The 21,859-nt window shown below is 40.8% G+C and overlaps 2 protein-coding genes across 7 annotated transcripts in view; one reads left to right on the top strand and one right to left on the bottom strand.

Annotated features, from left to right (window-relative positions):
• Positions 1 to 2,090: 2,090 nt before the first annotated feature.
• On the top strand, positions 2,091 to 11,949 carry C1ql3 (complement C1q like 3). The gene is made up of 2 exons (XM_028764861.1): positions 2,091 to 3,510; positions 9,291 to 11,949. The coding sequence occupies exons 1-2, from the start codon at positions 2,923 to 2,925 to the stop codon at positions 9,468 to 9,470; spliced, it is 768 nt and encodes a 255-aa protein (XP_028620694.1). The 5' UTR covers positions 2,091 to 2,922; the 3' UTR covers positions 9,471 to 11,949.
• A 113-nt stretch (positions 11,950 to 12,062) lies between these two features.
• Pter (phosphotriesterase related) overlaps positions 12,063 to 21,859 on the bottom strand; it is a 58,803-nt gene continuing 49,006 nt past the window's right edge. For all 6 annotated transcript variants that reach the window (XM_028764855.1, XM_028764856.1, XM_028764857.1 and 3 more), the window contains 2 exons: positions 18,811 to 18,951; positions 12,063 to 12,874 (listed from right to left, as the gene is read on the bottom strand). In XM_028764855.1, coding sequence (XP_028620688.1) covers positions 12,664 to 12,874; positions 18,811 to 18,951 — 352 coding nt within the window. In that variant the 3' untranslated portion in view covers positions 12,063 to 12,663. The remainder of the gene's footprint in view (positions 12,875 to 18,810; positions 18,952 to 21,859) is intronic.

Below are 21,859 nucleotides of genomic sequence, written 5' to 3' on the forward strand. Positions count from 1 at the left end.
AGCTCTGGGTCTTCCTGTCTGCATGAGCAAGGTGAAAACTAATGTTTCAGGGTTGATCTTGACTCTAATATTTCACATTCACATCAATGTGTTCACTCATAAAATGAACATCTTTAATAGGAAAGCTCTTTTCGTCCTGGACATTTGATGAGAGTTTATTTATTGCTATTAAAAAATAAAACCCTTTTTATTCCCTTCCACCAAACCCTTCTCAGTAATGAAAGGGCTTTATGGATTGAGATATCCTGGAACACGAGAGATTTTGTTGCATTAGTATATTTCCTTCCATTATGGACATCACAGCTTACCATTTTCTCACCTCAGAGAAAGATCTTTGAGAAACAACCGAGGAGGTGTTAGGAGGGTAGGTGCTGGTAGTATGATCTGGAGTGATTGTTCTCCGTGTTTGCTAGTGAAAAAAAAAAATACAGAAACCAGGTAGCTCACATGAGCAAAATGTACAGAATACATATTTCAAATGTACTAATGCACATTTATTTTTTTAAAAATCCTTTATCCTAAAACAAAAGTTAAGGTTTTGAGGAATGGAAGGGTCATTCCTCATTACCAGTGGCTACAGCCCCATCAGCAACCAGGCTGCTGTACCATGAGACCCTGTACCATGGGAAGTAAGCTCCGTTCCTTAGTGTGGACTCTCTCAGCTGCTGACAGTCCTCACCAGGGAATCAATGAATGTTTCTATCTGCCTACTTGATTTTGCTTTGAATCACAGAAGAAGGAACTTAACTGTTGGGGTGGGGAACAGTGAGGAGGAGCTGTGGGATCTTGAAGGAGCTACCTTGCTGTGGAGCCTAGAGGCAAGAGCGGTGTCTGCCGATAGTCACCTAGGATGTACTACTCACTTATTATGTTATTCTTTATTCCTGCTTCTTATTTCAGATTCTCACTCTGTTGTAATAAGTTACTGTCTTCCCAGCCATCATTCCGTATTGACAAGTAAATGTCATCCATGTTTGATTGACATCTATTGCTCCTGAATGCAGAAGTGTGATTTAGGAATCAATTCTACTTATTTATTTAAAAACATTCTTATATGTCAAATGTATTTGTGGGTGGGATAACTCTCTTGATGCTCACTCTGGGGGCCCTCTATTAATATTGTAAATTCAAGTGGTTTCTTCTTCCAGCTCTTCCACTGTTGGGGAGATGGCTTTCCTTTGTCACATTTTCCCTCCCCCAATGCATATCTGGGGATTCTGCTATGGCACCTACAGAACTCTGTGTCTTATAAAAACCAGCATTTTTGCAAATACCACTTGCTTTATTGTGAGACCTTCAAAGGCATTTGAACAAGTGATGGCTTCTCCTGCATGTTGCATTTTTAAGCAAAGACAACTTCAAGTCCAATGACGGTATCTCCTGAAGGAAGTCTGTAAGTCAAATTCTCGTGTATGCTCTCCTCATAGTGTGGCACTTGTAAAAAAGAACCAGCCCTACTCCTTTTGGGCAGTGGGCAAGTTCATTTAAATCAAGAAATGTCCTTTGGGTTTTTAAAATATACGTCACTGTCCTCATCTTATTTCATCTAGGAGGCTGTGGAAGCAAATGCTAAGGTTTTTTTTTTTTTTTTTTAAAAAAAAAAAACACGCACATCTACTGTCTGGAAAATTGGAGAGAGCCCTCCTTATGTTAAAAGTGGCATTTTGAACAACACCTGAAGCACTGATTGTGTATGAGCCAGGGGAGAAATGTTGTCATCAAACCTCCCCCCTTTCAACCTTCACTTCCACCTCCAACAAGAGCTGTTGGCACTGGGGAAATAGATTTAGGTGTGACCCTTGAGTCCCGAGAGCAGGTGCACAGCTGTCTCCCTCCCCCTAGTATGACCAGCTAGGGCGCTGCCATCGTCTGGGTTAGACAAGGAAGTATTCAGGATTTCACTGTTCATCCCTTGCAGAGAGGTGGGGGTAAAAAGAGAGGCCGAAAAAAAAAATCCCACATTGTCAGAGTAATGCCAAACTCTGTGTGAGTGGGATGAGCAGAGCAGATGCTGCAGAGAGATGCCAAAGCGGCTCCCCTTCCTCTGTGCCTTGGGTTCCTATAAATTGCTCCGGCGCGCGTTTGTCAGCCTCCTCTTCTCCTGGCAGGTGGTACCCAGGCAGAATTCTGCGTTCAGCCTCTCTCGTTCAGCTTTCGGCAGTGAGGCTCTCGCTGCTGCTGGCTAGCTCCTATCTCTATCCCTGAGCTTCTCTGAGCCACGGATCCTGCGAATCGCCGCTGCTCCGCGCATCTCGGGGGGCCGCCCGATCCGAGCTTCCGCAGCTCTCTGGGGCTTTGGGGGTTGCTCTTCTATTAGAGTTGTGGTGACTGCAAAAGAAAAAGAAAGAAAGAAAAAAAAAAGGCAAGGGCAGACGAATCCAGCCAGCCAAAGAAAAGAAGCAAGAAGCAAGAAAAAAAAAAGGCAACTTCAGACGGAAAGTTGGTGAGAACTGGCGCAGTCTGCAAAATAAGGAAAAGTCGATCGCCGGCAGCAGCGGCATAAAAGTGTGAGCTGCTCCGGGCGAGCGCAGCAGGCGGCCGCTGCCTCTGCCCTCCGGGTGGCCGCTCCGGCACCCGCCGCAGCCACAGGTGCGAAGGGGCTGGCAGGAGGCGAGAGGGCGCCCTGAGCACCCCTCCCCCCAGCCCCCACCCCCAGCTCGGGACTTCAGCTCAAGTCACTTGGCGCCCCAGCTCCCTCCCTAGCCGCAGCCTCAGCGGGGGGAGCAGGAGCCGGTAAAGAGCGACCGGCGCGCGCCCGCCCAGGGGAGTTGGGGTTCGAAGGGAGATTGTTTTCGGCTCTGAGGAGGTCCCCGCCCAACCTTCAAAATTTTGTCCAAAAGCAGACAAGAGGATCGGCCCGCGCTGAGCCGGCTCGTGGGCAGCAGGAGGCGCCTGATTGCCGCCGGGGCGCTGGGGGTGGTGATGGTGCTTCTGCTGGTCATCCTCATCCCGGTGCTGGTGAGCTCGGCCGGCACGTCGGCGCACTACGAGATGCTGGGCACCTGCCGCATGGTCTGCGACCCCTACGGGGGCACCAAGGCTCCCAGCACCGCTGCCACTCCGGACCGGGGCCTTATGCAGTCCCTGCCCACTTTCATCCAGGGTCCCAAAGGCGAGGCCGGCAGGCCGGGGAAGGCAGGCCCACGTGGGCCCCCGGGAGAGCCCGGACCACCGGGCCCCGTGGGGCCCCCGGGTGAGAAGGGAGAACCGGGCCGCCAAGGCTTGCCCGGTCCTCCTGGGGCGCCCGGCCTGAATGCGGCCGGGGCTATCAGTGCGGCCACCTACAGCACGGTGCCCAAGATCGCCTTCTATGCTGGCCTCAAACGGCAGCACGAAGGCTACGAGGTGCTCAAGTTCGACGACGTGGTTACCAACCTCGGAAACCACTACGATCCTACCACGGGCAAGTTCACCTGCTCCATCCCGGGTATCTACTTCTTCACCTACCACGTCCTGATGCGCGGAGGGGACGGCACCAGCATGTGGGCTGATCTCTGCAAAAACAACCAGGTGAGCGCGGGCAGGCAGTGGGGAGGGCGGAGAGCAAGTGCGGGAAGGTGCTGACAAGAGGGAGGAGACCCCGGAAATGGGGGTGGGTGCCCGCGGAGGAAGGGCGCGGCAACCCGGCTCCCCGGAGCCAGGGCGAGGGGGATGCTGTGACATGCTGGAGAGGCGGGGGTCATACGCGGAGGAGGGCGCTTCACAGCCCAGACAGGGTAGTTTTAGGGTACTAGACCCGTGCTCGGGGCTCGCAATTATGAGCATGACTCTCGAAGGGGAGAAACCGGGATCTTGGCCCTGGGGCCAACTTGAGGACTAAGGGAGTCTTGGAACAGGGCGGGAATCCCTGGTCGGTGGTATCATCTGCAGTTTAGGGTCGCTTACAGCCTTTCTCTGAGAGTGTAGGCTTCAGAAGCCCAAAATGGGCGTGCCAGGGCTTCAGACTCAGAGGAGACAGACCAGCACTCCAGGGAGAAAGGAAAGACCACCAAGAGGGAGTCTCAGACAAGGCCATCCAGGTCTTAGACCGCACTCTGCCCCGCGAGTGTAATGGCGTGGCCTTTGAGAGGTCTTGGGCGGTGAAACTCAAGAGTCACTTTACACTCCAGTTAGTTTCCAAAGAAAGAACTGCTGGGAACAGAAAAAGTTGCGTTTGCACTGTAAAAGTATAGCAGCTGGCATGCAAACACAGAAACCCCCACTCTATGCTTTGGAGTAGGAAAATGAACAAGGAGGTGGTCCGGGAAGGCGGCCAGTCAGAGCTCAGCCCTTTCAGCACCTACTGCATCTGCAGGGCACCACGTTAGAGGCTCTCCCTAACCCTAGGCTTCTGAACCACAGCTGCCTTGCCTTGTCTTGCCTTGGCTGCAAAATAGCCTCAGAATCAGGACCAGCTCTTCAGTGTTGGTAGGTGGTGCCACACGGGCCACTGGCCTGCAGTGCCGGCCAGGACTGTGCCTTTGTTAGAGTCAAGTCAGTGCAAAACCGAAGCATCTTTGATTTGTATTAGCCACAGGGGGAAATACACTTCTAACTACCTAAAAGTGCAATCGGACCTTCTGCACACTCCAAGTAGCAGGCCCCCCGGTGGGTGGTGAGGCTTTCCTACTGGTAGCCAGCGGTGCAGCTGAGTTCCTGAGCCCCTAAACTTTGTTTACTGACTGATAAGAAGAAAGATCCTGTGTCCCTGTCATCACCTTCAAGGTATCTCATTTCATGCAGTAATTCTGACTTAGCAAGGGCTGGTGTGCTCTAGGTCTTTGGTCCCCTGAAAATTCAGATATTATTTAAACCCAAATTCAGATATTATTTAAACCCAATTTTCTACTGAGCACCTTTAGGGCTTTTCCTTCCTTCCTCCTTTCTTTCTGTTTTTCTTTCTTTTTCTCAAGACTCATTTTAGTGTCAGATTTTTTTTCCAAAGGTAAAAGATGGATGTCCTAAAAGTATGACACATTTTTAAAAGGAGCTTCTTCCTTTCTGCAAATCCCTTCAAGATCCTCCAGGACACTAGGAGTAATAATAAAAAAAAATTAAAAATTAAAAAGAGGAAACATGGCCACCAGGAGGCACTGACAGGGTTGTTCATTACAGTTATTATGAATAAAAACAATATTAAGAGAAATAAAAATTGTTCCCTCAACAGTGGGCTAGGCAGTTGCAGGATCATGGCTACAAAGGGCATGGCTCACTACACCAAAAGAGATGTGCTGTGTCCAGCTGACCAAAATACTTGTGAACCTGCCCCCAGTACGCAGCTCTTAGACTCAAAAGTTAGGTCTGTAAAACACTAAATACTAAATGTAAAATACTAAAAATTTGTTTTTATAGAACATCAACTCAGATATAGTTTTAGAGCCACCCATTAAAATATACAAACAGTCCCATTTCATCAACAATATAGAAATGGTAATTAAAAAAAAATCTGGTGACTGCGAATGTAGGAAGCCCTAGGAAGTAGCACAATAGAGTCATTTCAGATGTTGGTGGATAGATGGTAGAGTCATGCATATACCAATGAGTAGAAGAAAAGCCTTCAGTATACAAGTTCTAAAATTAAAATGTGCATGCTTTATTTTCTTTTTAAAACCATTTCGTTTGGGCATAAGCAGCTTCCTGTATCACCTGAACATTCAGGTCTATGGGGATCAGGAAAGCAACTGGGTAAAGCACCTCTCATGCTCTTCGTTGGCTGCTTGTCAGCTTGCTGCTTCTTCAGAAAGTGGGTAACAGGTAATTCAGAAAATTATATGACTAGTGGTAGACAGTATGCTTCTGAGTTCAGTGTGGATCATCTTAGAAAGTGATGATTGCGATATTACAGCTGAGGAGTTTTGTCTTTAGAATAAAACACGTTTGCAAAGTCTGGCTGCAGCCAGTGCCAAGTGGGAAATCTTGTAAAGCAAATATTTTTCATTAATTTTTAAATAAATACTTTATTCCTGATTCTCAATCATAGTCCATATGCTCGTTTATTAGCGTCACAGTTTCCCCTCTGAGATGATCTAATTTTTTTTATAGAACATCAACTCAGAGATCCATGTCAGAATGATGCTTTGTTGGATAAAGTGGATGTTGAGAAGCACAGAAATTAACAATGAGGGAAAAATGCAGTGTTTCACTGTGGGAGGGAGCAATGTCTCTGGACCACAGCCATAGGAGGGCCAGTTTATTTATGCTTTGTGTTGAACACAGGGTCACAGATGGAAACATCAAAGGCCAATAAATTAGCCTGATGTACCACTTAACCTTTTGTTTATGGTTCCACGGGAGTACAATGAAAATCGAATTACCAGAACATCAGCGACGATTAATTCAATTAGCAAATGTTCCCGTAAATACTTTATATAATGATAACCCCTCAATAATAAGACAATGCTAAAACTATACAGCCTATTATATTCCTACAAATATATCACTCACTATAAAGGACCACAGTTCTCATATTTCCCATGACACCATTAGACTACACTTAATGATATCATTTGATGAAAGCCCAACCCAGTGCATATGAAATGTAACGCTCAAAAAGCTTTATATAGATACAGGGGAAATTCCTAATGCTCGTATACTTGTTAAAAACCTGAAAAAAATAGTTTCTGAGCACAGCTAGTATAATGTCATTATAGTAAGCCACCATAATAAAAACTAAATTGCCAGAAAATTATTCATATAAAAGAATTAGAGATAAGCTTTTCACTTACAAGAATTTATTAGTTATGGTAGCAATGGACATGAACTACATTGGAAAGGGTGAATATTGTGGGGGTTATATTTATTTTTTATAAAGAGTGATGATGTGCCAAATTACTTCTCTCTTTAAAAGCAGAGAAGTGCATGCTAAAGATAAAGCCAAGAAACTATATAGTTAACATACTAAGAAAAGATATTAAAGTGAATTTAGGCAGAAGTAGGTATATTGGACCGAGAAAAGGATGCATTATACTCCCCCGATAAAATGCTGAAATCGGTGCACATTTAGGAATCTGAAAATAGCCTTCAGGGCGAACACATTACCTTCCTCAATAGTTTGATGGCTTTGAGGAAGAATTGCTGAAGTCAGTGGGATAGATATCAGAGCTTGAAATTCCACGTCCCATTATACTCTTAGAGTGTGATGGGTGGACAGGCTACTGACATCACAGACACTGGCAGATGGTGGGTATTTAATTGGGAAAGTCCTGGGCTGCTGCATAGGTTAAAATGTTAGGAAATTGATTTCTGTGATAAAGCGACCACAATAGTTTTATTCAACAAAGGAAATAAAAAGTGCAAAGGATAACCTTCTAGTGTGTGGATTCACACCACTGCATTAGCAGGTTTCTCTGCTTGTGCTTTCTGGACTGAAAATGGCAACACTTCCTTCATTTAGTCTAAAGAACAAAAACCCACATTGCATATTTTCAAAAGGTTACAGTCTCTAAATCAAAGATTTCAAGGAGTCCTGGCTCCTAAAGTTTCCATGTAGAAAACAGTGAAAACGGACAACACTTATATAGCATATAATAAAACTGCTGTATAAACTCTATCCTCATCAATAATAACTGAGAAAGACATCAGTTTGATGATAAGTCAACATATTGTTAATATAGATAATTGCGACTTTACATTTTAATTTTTGCACATAAGTTAAAAAACTCCACATGCTGTAATAGTCAAGCCATAGTGATGATATTCTCATTGTGTAGATTTTCTTCACTAAGAATTGATAGCTAGATGGAATGAGTAAATGATAGCCTTCAGCTTCTACAAACTAAAGAATAATTCCTAAAAGAATATTATGAAGTCCAAGGGCATTGTTACGTAATGGTTAAAATGGATCTCCTGACCAGTGGCAAGCACATTTGAGTTAAAGCTTTGAGTGTAATCACACAGCATATTGGTTTCATTATATTAATGCCAGTTAGCATAGTGATAAGCAATTCCAAATCCTTTAAGCCCTTCTCTTCTTCTGCTACATGATACCCAGAAAGAAAAAAAAATGTTAAAATACTACTCAAATTACATTCCAAGCTCAGGGGTGTCAAAGAGCCTTCTCCTTTTATGGCATTTCAGCATTAATGTGAGAACGTATCTTCCCATGAAAATTTAATTTGGAAACTCATCATTTACATTTTGAAAGACATATATGGAAATTCTTGACTTATGTCTCATTTCTTTCTTTTGGCTAAGTGATAAAACCTAACATATTATACCCCAAGTCATACATTATTACATAGTGCTGGTTTACAAAAGCCACTAAATCATTTGCTATGCTATTCAGGGAAATATCCTTATAGTACAACTGAAACAAGCCACAGAGTAGATGCGTTACTGAAATAAACCACACATAAGCCTGCCTTTTGAAACATTTTCCCATGGCAGAATCAAAATATGTCTAAATGAGGCTAAAGCATAGCTTGACGAGGAATCGTGGCAGAATGTCCATATGATATGACACGATGGGCGATTTGACTGTTTGCAAATGTTGATCAACCCACTAATGAGACAAAGGCAGAACATAAGCAGATTATAATCTGCTCCCATCCTCAAAGCCAGACACATTGACAATCACAGACATAGGAAGAGCTATTCAACAATAGCATCCACCAGTCCTAGAAATTGAGCAATCTCAGGTCACACATTAAATCCCTTCTATAACGTTTTAGAGCTGGTGACTTTAAATTAAAGGCACATATAATTAAATGATAAAGAGACACCAAAAACGTAAAAAGAAGTTTGGAAATACGGAAGATGCAAACAAATAGGTTTAAGTGAGTCAAGCTGCTTCTGAAGTAGCCTGGATAAAAGGGGCTTTGCATGTATCAGATTTTCAAAGCTCTAAACCAACCTTTCTTCCTTTATTTTCCCTAGGTCTTTTACTACTGGAGACATCAGATTTCTAATAATTGTGATGATCCATTGAAGTACACAGTTAGTTGGGATGCTGTTGTTTGATTTAAATTAAAATGCAAAACAATACTGCCATTTCCATTTCAAAATGTGACTGGATGTGGAGAGTCAAGGAATCAGAAAAAGCAGCAATCGAAGAGGAAATTAGATCGGCATGCTTTATTTACAAAGATAGAAAGGATGGTAGCAATGTCTTTTATTAAAGCAATATTTTTCTCTTTTCTCTTTCCAGTAACATAGTTGAAGTTGTTATGGAAATTCCTTCTAAACCTATGGGACGAACAGCACTATCAGTGTGCTACATTGTATGCTGTGGCTGCAAGTCGGCTTTTTCGTAAAAAGGGCTACTTGAAGATTCTCTTTTTTTACAAACTCTAACTCTTGTCTGTTTCACATAGGTGCGGGCTAGTGCAATTGCCCAAGATGCTGATCAGAATTACGACTATGCCAGTAACAGTGTGGTCCTTCACCTGGAACCAGGAGATGAAGTCTATATCAAATTAGATGGTGGGAAAGCCCACGGAGGAAACAACAACAAATACAGCACATTCTCTGGATTTATTATTTATGCTGACTGATAATGCAGAGACTGAGCTTGCTGTTCTGAGTTTGAATGCTGGATTCGTATGGCTAACGTCAGTGATTCAAGGATCCCAGAGGATGCCCACTGCAGGGCATCTCGGTTGTGTAAATGTGGGGAGATCAAATGCTACCTGACTCACATCTGTATCACTCAGACACATTATGTAAAAAAGTATTTAACGCAAGATAAGCAGATGTGTGATCCACTACCGCCAAAGCAAACACTCCTTATTGTTAGTGTCCATGTGAATGAAGTCCTATATAGACCACAAAGTTTTATAGAAAAATCTAAGACACTGAATTATTTCTTCGATATCTATGATACTTTGGTGTACTGTGATCTTGCTGCTTTATCCACGTGTCAGCTTTGGTTCTTGTGAGTTTACCTGCTTATTAAGGTACTTGGAGTCTATTTGTAGTGTAGGGAGGAGTCATTTTTCCCTGCAGGAGAAGGTCTAATTGAAGTAATGCTGCTTGTCCCCAAAGATATTGTTTGCCTTGTACTCTGATTATCTTTAGAGCTAGACCTGGGAATGATTCAACTTGAAGCCTTAACCTGGAATTTTCTGGATTTGTGGGAATTCCCAAGCCTGTGATCATTTTCACATATCTTTTTTTTTCTTTTTCATGTGAATTTTTTTTCTCTCCCTTTTCTGGTGATAGTCTTTAAAAAAAATAGAGATTGAAATTGTATCATAGGATTACCCACTAAGTGTGAAAATGTATAATTATGTAAGGTATTTAGAAAAAAACCCATGTGTCCATTTCATCAATAGAACACATTTAGAATCTCTTGAACAGTCAGAGAAATTTATTCTTTAGTATGAAGTCAGATGGAGGCTTTTGCCTTCTTTGGAACAAAGGATAGTTCATAACCAAAGGCACAAAAGCTTAATTTGAGCTACTGCATGCGTCACCAAGGGGACACTAAGTAAGGCCTTCAAACAGTTACCACAAATCTGTAGCCTGGGGTTATTTCAAAATGAACAGTTTCACATAGAACCAACATGACAACAAAGTGTATATATTTTATATAAATATCTGTCACACACTTATTTATATACATATATGTTAGATGAAAATATTATATATACATGGCTTCAGTCCACTAGGTACAGTGGCTGCACAGCTCAAAAAACTAATTTAAAAAGTATATATGTATACACACACAGAACCATACACAAATTATTTGACTTATTTTAGACTGAAATATATTTTAGATGATACAAATACATAGAGTAGCAAAATAATAAAAGTGACTTCTCTTTAAGAGTTATCCAGAAAATCAAGCTGCAGTTGATTCCAATGCCCCATGTCACACATGTGAGAGTTAGTTGATCCCATGGTTATTGTACCCCATATGGAACTGATACTTTAACTGCATTCTTTGGCAGACCACTAACACAGGACTTTAGGGAGCAAGAATCTCTCCCTCACAATGTTTATGAAACATACACATTTGAGCAGTCAATTCTTCCTTTTCTTTCTGTTGGATTGAGGCTGACAGTATAGTGCGAACCCATTCTCTCTAGTTAAAACACACTGCCAAGAGCCATCTCTTTAGTGTAAGGGAAAGATCAAAATGCATGTGAACACGTCCTACTAGCACACAATTTCCCCTTTTACAGTGGAAAATCTGTTCCCCTTTCAGTTGCCTTTAAACACTCTGACAAGTAGATTTCAAAACCAGAGATTTAAAAATCTGCTTCATTTACTGGGGAAGGACATTTGCATTTTTCCCTTTAAAGGAATTGGGTTGTTCTTTTGGCTCACTCCACTTTAGTACTTTTTGTTCTAATATACAGAGAGTTTGATCAGCTATGATCAACCAAAATAGCTTCAGTTTAGCAAACCTCAACTTTCCAAGAGTTATGCATGGTGTTCCCATCTAAAGGTGGTGTTTGCTGTATTTAAATGCCTTGGTCTGAGTAACTGTTGTGATTTATATGATAAAAACACTTAGATCATTCATCAAGAATAGTGACTAATTTGATTTGGCCCTTCTAATATGTAAGGTAACTCACCAATGAATTGCCACAATTTTAATTTCTGTTTAACAGCATATAGTTATGGAAGATGGATTGGAAGCAAGGGATTAAATATTTGTCTTAGGTACCAAATCACATAGTGAGGATTCAAAGGATTAACTTATAAACAACACTGTACATCAATTAAGCGTTTTAACTAACATTTTGAAAAGGCTTTATTAGCACAGAACTTCATGGCTGGATCTCTTCTAAAGAGTAGAGTTTACGGACTGTCATTTCCAATAGACCTGACCTTTTCTTTAGATAAATAAGCATTATTTTCTCTGTTTGGGCCTGAGGAAAAAAGAAATAAAAGGTACATGAAATAAAGGGACTATATATAAGGCAAGCATTTCTCCTTTTCCTTTGCATTATAATATGAATTAATTAAATTGTGGCCTTTGTTATAATAACTGTAATGATTCATTAAACTATATTATGTAATATATTTTTACTTTTACGATTGCATTATTTTATAATTCACTATTGTTACATGTTCTTAGACAAACTTTTCAAAAACACAACATAGTTAACAGTAAAAATAGAGACCAAAAAGCCAAAGTCAGTGAAATTAATTTATTATGTTTACATAAATAGTGGAAAATACATAGTTAACCTTACAAAATATTTTTATTGTTGTGAATTGGTAATTTTATTGCAGTCTCCTTTGGAGAAAAAAGTCTCAAAATTTAACTTCCCTTGTTGCAAAAGTGATTTTAAAATGCCATATTATTCATTAAGCATTAATTAAAGAACAGCAGGATAATTAGTAGAATCATCAATATTACAAGAAACATTAGATTGCTCCAGAAGGGGGCAACTTAGCTAGAAACACTTTAATTTTTCTCAAGTAGTGTAGATCATAGAGTCAGGGCGGGGGAAGATATCCAAAATGACTCTCAGGGGATATAGCTTTAAACTGTTGTTTGGAAACATGCTCTTCTATATTTATTTTATTAAGGAAAGACAATGAGACTCACTTGAGCCCAGTACTCCCCACCAGAGATTTTCCTGTGGTAGTTATTCAGTTTCTCATAGGAGGGAAGTGACCAGTTACCCGTTCTATGTAGATTGGATTAATGTCTCCAGTAGATTTGAAATCACCGACTATTTTTTTCTCTGCTAATTTTATCCTCCAGGGGTGGGTTCATTTCCAGCCATCCTATTTAAAAGTCAGCCATTGTTTAGGGTTTTCTATGAGTATCTTATCAAGTACTCTCTCGGTCAGACCTCTAAGGAGCATCTTAGGAACGATGTTGGTGAGGATGTGCGAGTAGCCGTGACCTCCGTACTTCATCAATCGATGCTTTGTGTGTATGTCATGTGCCATGAGGATCCGATCTTCATAGCCCTCATCCACTAAAAAATGGACCCTGTGTAAAAACATTAACTCGTTACATGCCAGTAGTCTCACATTTGAGATGCTACCTCTCACTCCTAACCATACTGTACTTGTAAAGATTCTGCCTTTCACTGTGGCATATATACCAGGGGATTCTAAGTGAATACCAAGCAGGTGTTACTTCACCTTAGTATGAATGAGATCCACATTCTGTACACACAGAAATGTCTACAGAGTCATATTTCTGACAGTGTCTGGTAATGCTGCACTAAAGAGAGCTTCCAGTGCTTACACGATTTGAATGAACGTCTACAATAGCAGTTCACTGAATAATTTTATATTTGGCTCTCCTCTCTAAAATGCTTAGGCTCAATTTTGACTCTCCCCTCAAGTAACTGGGCATTTGTGATTAAAATGTAGAAACAAAAGAAATCTTCATAGGAGTTAAGTCAGCTGATTTTCAAGTGCAGGGTACGTGCTATGTCATTATACAGTCAATGAAAATGGGTTGGCAAAGTATTCTGTATTCGAGCCATCTGCTTCTCTGAAGTCTACAGGAATTTTGACTTAGTAGCAGTCTCTTAACATTAGATGAAACTGACCAAAAGTTTTTAGTCTGTCTTCCTTGTCAAAAGGCTGCTAAAATAGCAAGCTGTTCCTTTAAATCCATAGTCAGTTGGCTAAAAGACAGCTTCCTGGCTGTAAAAAAATATGTAATCCTCTTTGCCTAGTTAAGAGCTGTAATCTGCAACATGAGTCACCTCATGACAGCCACCATCTGTATGTGCCTGCACACTGGGCCATGCCTGCCCCTGACCACAGTGGGCCTTTGATGTCAGAGGTATAACTTGCAATCGATGGTTTTTCTTTGGGATGCTTGTACACAAAATCTTGTGAGTATCAAGAGTACCAAATGGATGTAGGTGGATAGATCATGCTCTTCTTCTGGGAGTTGACTATTTGAAAGAGTTTTCTTTGTTTAAATAGGCAGATAGAGCATTTCTTGGTATTCTCAGGCACAAGTTCTATTTAATAACTACTGCGAGACTCATGGGACACTACACACAAAAATCCAAGGCAGGAAAATCTGCCCTCTGAGAACTTTTAAGATAAGTTACAATTGAATACTAGACTGATTTGAAGGTCAAAGGAATGTAAGTGCCAGAATGAAGATCCAATTTGGGTGCTCGGTAAAGAAACCAGAGTTCATAGGCACACGTGGATGCCATACCTGTTTTACAGCTGCATGGCACATATAATATCATTTATGCCACTAAGTTTATTTGTCTTGTTAAAACTGGTCCTGGAGTCCTGGTCTGTAGTTACTTTCCAACAAACTGTATTTCAGGTGTTAGCTAAGGGAGTTATATGATCATTTACTATACAAAGGGAAAAGCCTCACAGAATACATGTGTGATGCTGAACCTCGGGATAACATGAACGGAGTGGAATGTTACAGGAAGGGCAGCTTTTGGGATGCTCTTGCTGTCTGATTGATTTTCCTGAGCATTCTCAAGGTTTTACATCTTCTCTTATTGTCTGAGAACTGTATTGCAAATGAAGCACAGCGTACAAGGTAGAGCTCAGGCCTAGTGTACGATAGGTACTGGGCTCTAGCTCCAGCACTGCCTGAGAAGAAGTGGTAGAGGCAGGCAAGGCAGTGATGTAATCCCACTCCAGAGGTTGACACTGGAGGAGCTGGAGCAAAGGGGGACTGCAGGCTCCCCCTTGGCCTCAGGCCACTCTGGGACCACCTGCACTATTTCAGACTTCTTTTTTTCCCCAAAGCAACAAAAGAAAAGCTGGGGCTCATTCCTCTTCAAGCTCAGGGTGTAGCTCAGTGGTGGAGTGGTTGCTTCTCTGAGGATTTTGATGTATCGTTATTATGATGATATATGTTCAGACAAATGCCTATAATATACCTTTGTTTCACTTCGAAACACAATATTCTTAAGTTGGGAAGTTGTAGGAGAGAATATAATGGATAAAGTTGTTGTAATTAAAAACGAGAACCTTACAAAATTGTAACACTATCCCAGGAAAGGAGAAGAGAAACTTTCCAGAAACACAATCATATGCTGACCACGACTGGAATGTGCCTGGACATGCCTACGCCAAGGGTTCATCTCTCGGGGTAGGGCATCATGCAGAAGAACGGGAGTTACAAAGAATCTGCCAGAAGGGAGGAACCACTACAGATGAGAAGACAAAAAATCACAGCAATTATAGCAATACAAATGAGTTCGTGTTTTGCAAACAAATATTAGAGAGAGACTCCAAAGTGTGAAAAGGCAGAGATATAATAAGATTTGAGAAATGGAGTGTAAGATTGAAAACAGGTGTTAGACACAGAATTTCTGGTGCTGAGAACCAGAGGTAGGCAGAAGCATGTGTCTACGTTCCTGCGTTTGGGAGACTGCAGACTTCCATAGCTGAGAAAAGACTATGGATGAACAGTGCAAAGCAAGCACTCAACTCATGGGGACAGTGGGGGTTGGGCACACACAGCCCCAAAGGTCATTCAGTTGTTATCACTGGCTTGGAACAGTAAACAAATGTATTCTATTGACTTAAGCACATCTAAGCAAGAAATACACAAGCATACTTACAGTCTATACGTATATTTTTATATTTATACAATATACATTACACAATATGTAATACATAAAGAATGCTTACATTTGGTGCAATGAGAGATAACCAAAATTAAATTTTTGTTCTTGAATTAATAGCCCAAACTAGTTAAGAAGAATTAATTGAGAAGCCATTAGGCATTTTCCCATTACCATATCCCTCTTTATCAAACTCCCTTTTTTGTTCCAGAAGGCCTGGGAGCCTCACAGAAGAAGGCATAGTGATGCAGGAGACCCATCCCCCCTAAACTTTAGGAATCAAAAGGAGATCCAGAGTGGAAACTCTCATCTCCAAACTGAATTAAAAGATATGTTGAGGACATTCATCATGAAAGATTAAAGGAGGATCTATTTGAAAAACAGTTGTGGTGTGTGTGTGTGTGTATGTGCTGCTAGGAACCAAACCCCAAGCCTGTACAACAGAACCCTGCATAGCCACTGCTCTAGCACCACATGTTATTCTGAGACAATGAACGATGATGACATACTGCAGCACATTATTTTAAAATCCAAGTCTGTATGTAGACAAAGGTTTACCTCTGGGTATGGCACAAATTGGTAGGCCCTTAGAGAAACCTGCTTGTCCATCCTAATGGTGTTCCTGACCATGGAAATTAAAATCATGCACTTGCTACATACATATGAAGAGCAAAGGTTCAGGTCTTCGACACCCACATAGAAAAGGTGGGCAGGTATGGTGGCCTACTTACAATGCTAACCTTGGAAAGTGGAGTAGGGGAATCCCAGGAGCAAGCTGGCTAGTTAGACAAGCTGAATCAGCAAGCTTTGGTGTCAGCAACAGACCTGCTTAGTACAGAAGGTGGAGCTAGGAGGAAAGACACTTGTTATTAACCATTGGCCTCCATATGTGCATGCATGTGTGTGCCTCGCATGCATGCATACTGCACAGACATACCCAAAGGAAGGAAAAAGAGGCAAAAGAATTTGTTTGCCAAAGAAGTTGTTCAAGTATCAAAAACAAATAAGACAGCTTCCTTGGCCAGATTGAAGAACACAGTTTGCTTATGTGGAATAGTCTTCACTTTACACAACTAATGTAAAATGTAGCAGCCAGCACTCTTGACCTAATGGCACTGAAATGGAACCACATTTTACTGTCACTGAGATCACTGTAGGTAAATGTCAATATGTAGTAGTCTAAAAAAGCACAAGGTTATTAAAGGTCACCTTCCTGAGGGAGCAGACTTCGGGTTCTTTGACATATACATGGGTTTTGGATAGTCCCTTCAATCCCACTGTGCACATGTCCCACACTTGTTACCCTTCTCAGTGTGTGGGCGTCAGTTCTCAAGTCTAGTGTTCCTTACTCCCATCCCAATAGTTTCCTTCTGAGATCCCACACATCTGTCCTTGTTATCACAGGATCTCTGTTCCCAACATCTTAACCTTCCATTCCCCATGCTGGTATTACAAGCTCTTTGCTCTGTTTCTAACACATATACTCATTAGCTTCTTAAAGTTTGTAGCATAACTTTTCTGTTATGTTACTCCTAAATATGTATATACTTTCTGCATACCTTACTTCCAGCTTTTACTTTCTGACCTTCATTTCAAACCTTCTTCTGTCCCCCCTGGCTATCAACTTTACCTTTCAGATTAAAGTCCCAATCCTAGATTTCTTTATGAGTTCTCATTTGGTGCCTCTACCCACAATGCTTCACTGACACTATTATCAATACTAAAAATGTCTATGGTTGAATGGTCAATAAATCATACAGTCATGCAGCGATGATTTCCAGCTTCACATAGGTCTCGGAAACACACATCTAACCCAACGGCTGTGTGGTATGTTGCCTTGGTTCTTGATCTTTTTTGATAAGGTATTTATCTGCATCAACAATATTGTTTGCCTTCTGTTCTAACACAAATGGGAAATGCTCTTTCAACTACCTTTCTAAGCATTCCCCAGGTTCTACCGATTTGTCTTCGTAGGAGTCTGGATCAACACTGCTTATCTTTCCAGCATTTTCGAGTAAATATTCATTTAACCTTTCCATTTCAGTACTGGACATTCATATTAAAACTGCATAGTCTATTTTATAGAAAACCTATATCAATTTCTGAGAATTAGCTTTCTTTCTCAGACCCATTCTCTCTGTCTCTGTCCCTCCCAACTTCCCATCTTAGCTTCAGAAACTGTTCAACTTTAGAAGAATCTCCCCTGGATCACCTGTTGTCTTCCAGCATCTTTCTTCCAGGGCTCTACTGTGGAGCCGTCACATGCTCCACCCACTTCCTCAGCTCCTCCTCTTTCCTCAAGCTTTCGACTGAGACCACACTTCCTGCTTATAAGTCTCTGAATCTGAAATCCAGTTATTATCCTTCAGCCTTGATCCTTCCTGATATCTGTTGCGTATTATAGGTGTTCAAGTCTTTGGCTTTAAGCCTGTTTCTCACTAAGATCCATTACATTTCCCCTGACAGTATCAGCTTGAAAACATTTCTACCTATCCATAAGACACTGCTATTGACTTTGTCTATTCAATATTGTGTCCCTGGGTCTCTGTTCTCCTTCTTCTCTCAAAGTTCTCATCTACTTGAAAGGTTTAAACAGTCTCATAGAAGCTAATAATGTTAACTCTATGTCTCAGCCCAGCTGATGCTCTGAACTTCACACCCCAATGTTAGTTATTATTTTAGGAATTACAATACTTAGATACTCCTAAATTAAAGTCTCCTTTGCTAATCTCAGATGTATTTCTCCTCTCAGATTTCCCATCTTGGTTTATTTAATCTTCAATCTTCATGTCATCCTGTTACCAAGACCAAACAATGTAGGTCCTTTGACTCCATCAAACAATGAATGTGGCCATGGTTTTCTTCATTACTCATTAGACAGTGTTGGGAGGTTGTGTTGTATGGTGTTCACATGTGGTATTTCATCATTTCCCTTTTAATTACTCCTTTAATGGATACGTTTAATAAAGCATTTTAAATATTAGTTGTAGAAAATCTTGGCTTTAGTGTGATCAACTTGAGGAAGGAAGAGTGGATTTAATTATGGGTAGTGGGGAAATGGCTTTCATTCTGTTCTTCTCATGGCAAGCATGGGGTATTATCTGTTTCTTGTCAGCTGTCCATCTGCACTGAACTTCTAAGGCTCTTCTTAGCTTGAGCCTACTTACTATGACTCATTTTGTTCTTGAAATAATATATAGAGATTTTCTCTCTGGAACAGCTCAGATATATTTTTCTCTGCCAATGCTGCTTCAGACTGCTTACTATTTTCTAAATCTTTGCTAATACTCACCCAGCTATGACACACCAAAAGGGCTGGCAAAAAATAATGTGGTGAAAGACTCGGAATATTTACCTTCTAATTCTTTTGTTATCATCAGGCATATCAATATCTGGGCTTAACTGGTAATTAAGGAGCTCCGTACCAAAGAGATCATATTCCAAGTAGCAGCCAAGTTGAGCAAACTCCAGCAACTCCTTCTTATCAAATATAGACCTAGAGGCAATAAAGGACATATTGCTGTTATTAAAAACATATTCTCTATTCCTATGCTGTAGATATACATAATATATAGTAAACTATTATTTATAGTTTATTATAAAGAACTGATTCACACAAAGTGCCCTCTGAACTCTGATTGTCCTCCATGAAATGAGCATGCTCACACAGACAATAAATAAATAAATAAATAAATAAATAAATAAATAAATGTCATTTTAAAAAGCCCTATGAGGTGACCTTTATTATGTTCAAGTTGGACAAGGTCAATTCGTTACCAGAAATATGGAAACCTATTTAGCCAAAATAAAGTTACCATCCTAAAGTCCTTAGGAATTCTATGCTCACACTAATTTTTCAGCTATTATCCATGCAGAATTTTATAACACCCCTACAGAATGTCTCTTTTTAGGATATGTTCCTTCTTCTAATTACTAGCTTGTATTTTTCATCCTGTAGCCCTGCTAAGAGCCATGGAAGATATCAGGTATTTGGTACCAGGTCTCACCAGACCAGTTAGACTGGTAATGCCAATCTGGCTGAATCAGGAAGCTCTTGATGCAAGGTGGCAGCAGGGAGATTTTCTTGAGAAATGGCTCTGAAATTAATTTCAAAGACTATGTGGGTATCATTCCAACATATTTTGAATGGGCAATATTCCTAAGATTAATATATTTAGGGGGTTGGGGAGAGGAATCAGTCTGTGAAGTACTTGAAGCAGAAGAATTCATACTCAGATGCCCAGCAACACAGAAGGCTGAGTCGATCTGTAACCCTAGTTCTGGGGGCAGGGAGGGAAGGAACAAAGATAGATTCCTGGATCTCAGTGGCCAGTCTGCCTGCCTGAACTGGACTTTGTCAGTGAAAATCCATGTATCACAAAATAAGATGGAAAGCAGTTGAGGAAAAGCCTCAACATCAACCTCTGGCTCTCACATGCCTATGTCCATATATGCACTTGCACATACATGTACACATACTCATATGACCACGTACATACACCACACACATATATGTGTGTGTTATTTTATGATTACTTTTGAAATAAAATTTATTGCTTATCAATACCTTGTCAAATCAATCGCTATATTAAATGTCTTTCTAGTCTAGGACACAGCCATGTAAATGAAGGGCAAGGAGGAAATACAAGCAGAGAATACAGGCAAGGCATCAGAGGACAGAGTAAAAGATATCTCAAGAAATGTAGAGATAACAGCTAAGAAGGGAGACATTATAGTATCCCCAAATAACTTTGTAGACATTCAATCACATGTGGAAAAATAGGAAAGAATAAATACATCCTGACAGAATGTAGTGTGGGAAATAACTCAGGGAAAGAAACTCCATTCGACATGGCGTGAGAGCCTAGAGAAAAATCCCTGAGAAAGGAAGTGATTGGTTGAGGCTCAAACTTGGCCTAGAGAAGAAATAAAAATGGCCGATTATCCTTATCTTGTAGGTTCTTACACACTCTGGCAACTTCAGGATGCAAGGATTAGTGCATGATTACACATCTATGAATCTACTGCTAAGCAATCAGAAGTATTTACAGAACCATTCACCCAAACAATGAGAAGGTTCTATGAGCCGCGTGTGTAAGAGGTGCCTGCTTCTCTAGATGTTTCCAGGGAGTAGACATGACTGCTATCATGGCATAGGCTGGCTCCTTTCCCTTCTTTTCACCAGTTTAACACTTAGAGTTCACAGTATTGATTTAAGAGGGGACATGGCTAGGGAGACTTTCCTTTATACTTTAAAATGTGAATCACCACTGTGCTAAGATTTATTAATACCTCTCTTTTCCCATCTTCTTACCATGGAGATAAACTCATGCTTCCAAAATTACTAAGTTAAGGGAATATATGGTTTTTTTTTGTAGTAAACATATTCTGTTTTCTCCAAAGAGCCATGCTTAAAAACAAAATATACACAACTAAAATAACAGGAGGGAGAAAGAATTAAGTTTAGTATTTTATCTTTTGAGTCAAATGTGAATTGTTAATTATACAACATAGGCAAGCTACTGAATAGGGAAGCTAGAGGAAGATGGAGGCATGGACAGGTCAGATTAGACTTTTGTTTCCATTGCTAATATTTCCCTTCTTTTCCTTTTAGCCCAATGTCCTGAAATGAAGTTCTCTACATTTTAAGTGTTGTATTAAAGCCTATATTTAAACACCAACAATGAAAAATGCAATAGGTTTGAACCATAGGAAAATATTTAGTCTTAGTCCCACTTGAAAGTTAAAAACTACTGGGCTGGGGAGGTAGCTCAAGTTGGTGACATATTTGATAAGCAAGCATGGGGACCTGGGTCTGATCCCCAGCACCACATCAAAAGCCTTGCATCCTTGCAGATGCTGGTAATCCAATGCTGAGGAGGTGGAAGTAGACAGAAGTTGGAGCTTGCCAGCCAGCCAGTCTAGTCTAACTGGGAAGCCCTAAGTTCCAGTGAGAGATCTGTTTCAAAGAGCAAGGTAAAAAATCCCTAAGGAATAACAACTAAGATTGACTTCTGGCCTCCACATGCATGAGTAAACATGTACATGAATGCCCAGATGTGTATTCCTCAGTGGCTGTGCTGTTTTATAATCTCATTTAATGTTTTCCACAATCCTAACAGTTCTTGAATTCACTGATGAACTGGAGAGGTGAAGTCAAGGTAATGTACTAATGTAGTAATGTACTAAACTCAGTTCAAAGTTAGAAGCCATTCTCTCAGCCATCACACTACACATCTTGTCCAATTGCCATTATTTATTTACTCAGTGGAAAACCCAGGAACTATATGAACTGAGTACACACATAGCATTTGTAAATTTTAAGCCGGGCATCTCATTTCTCCCTGACACCATCCTTAAACTATGTGAGGAAAACATGAGAACCAAATGGGAGCATAAAGGTA

The sequence above is a fragment of the Grammomys surdaster genome, unplaced genomic scaffold (genome assembly GCF_004785775.1).
Source record: "Grammomys surdaster isolate TR1022 unplaced genomic scaffold, NIH_TR_1.0 146, whole genome shotgun sequence".
Lineage (NCBI taxonomy): Eukaryota > Metazoa > Chordata > Mammalia > Rodentia > Muridae > Grammomys > Grammomys surdaster.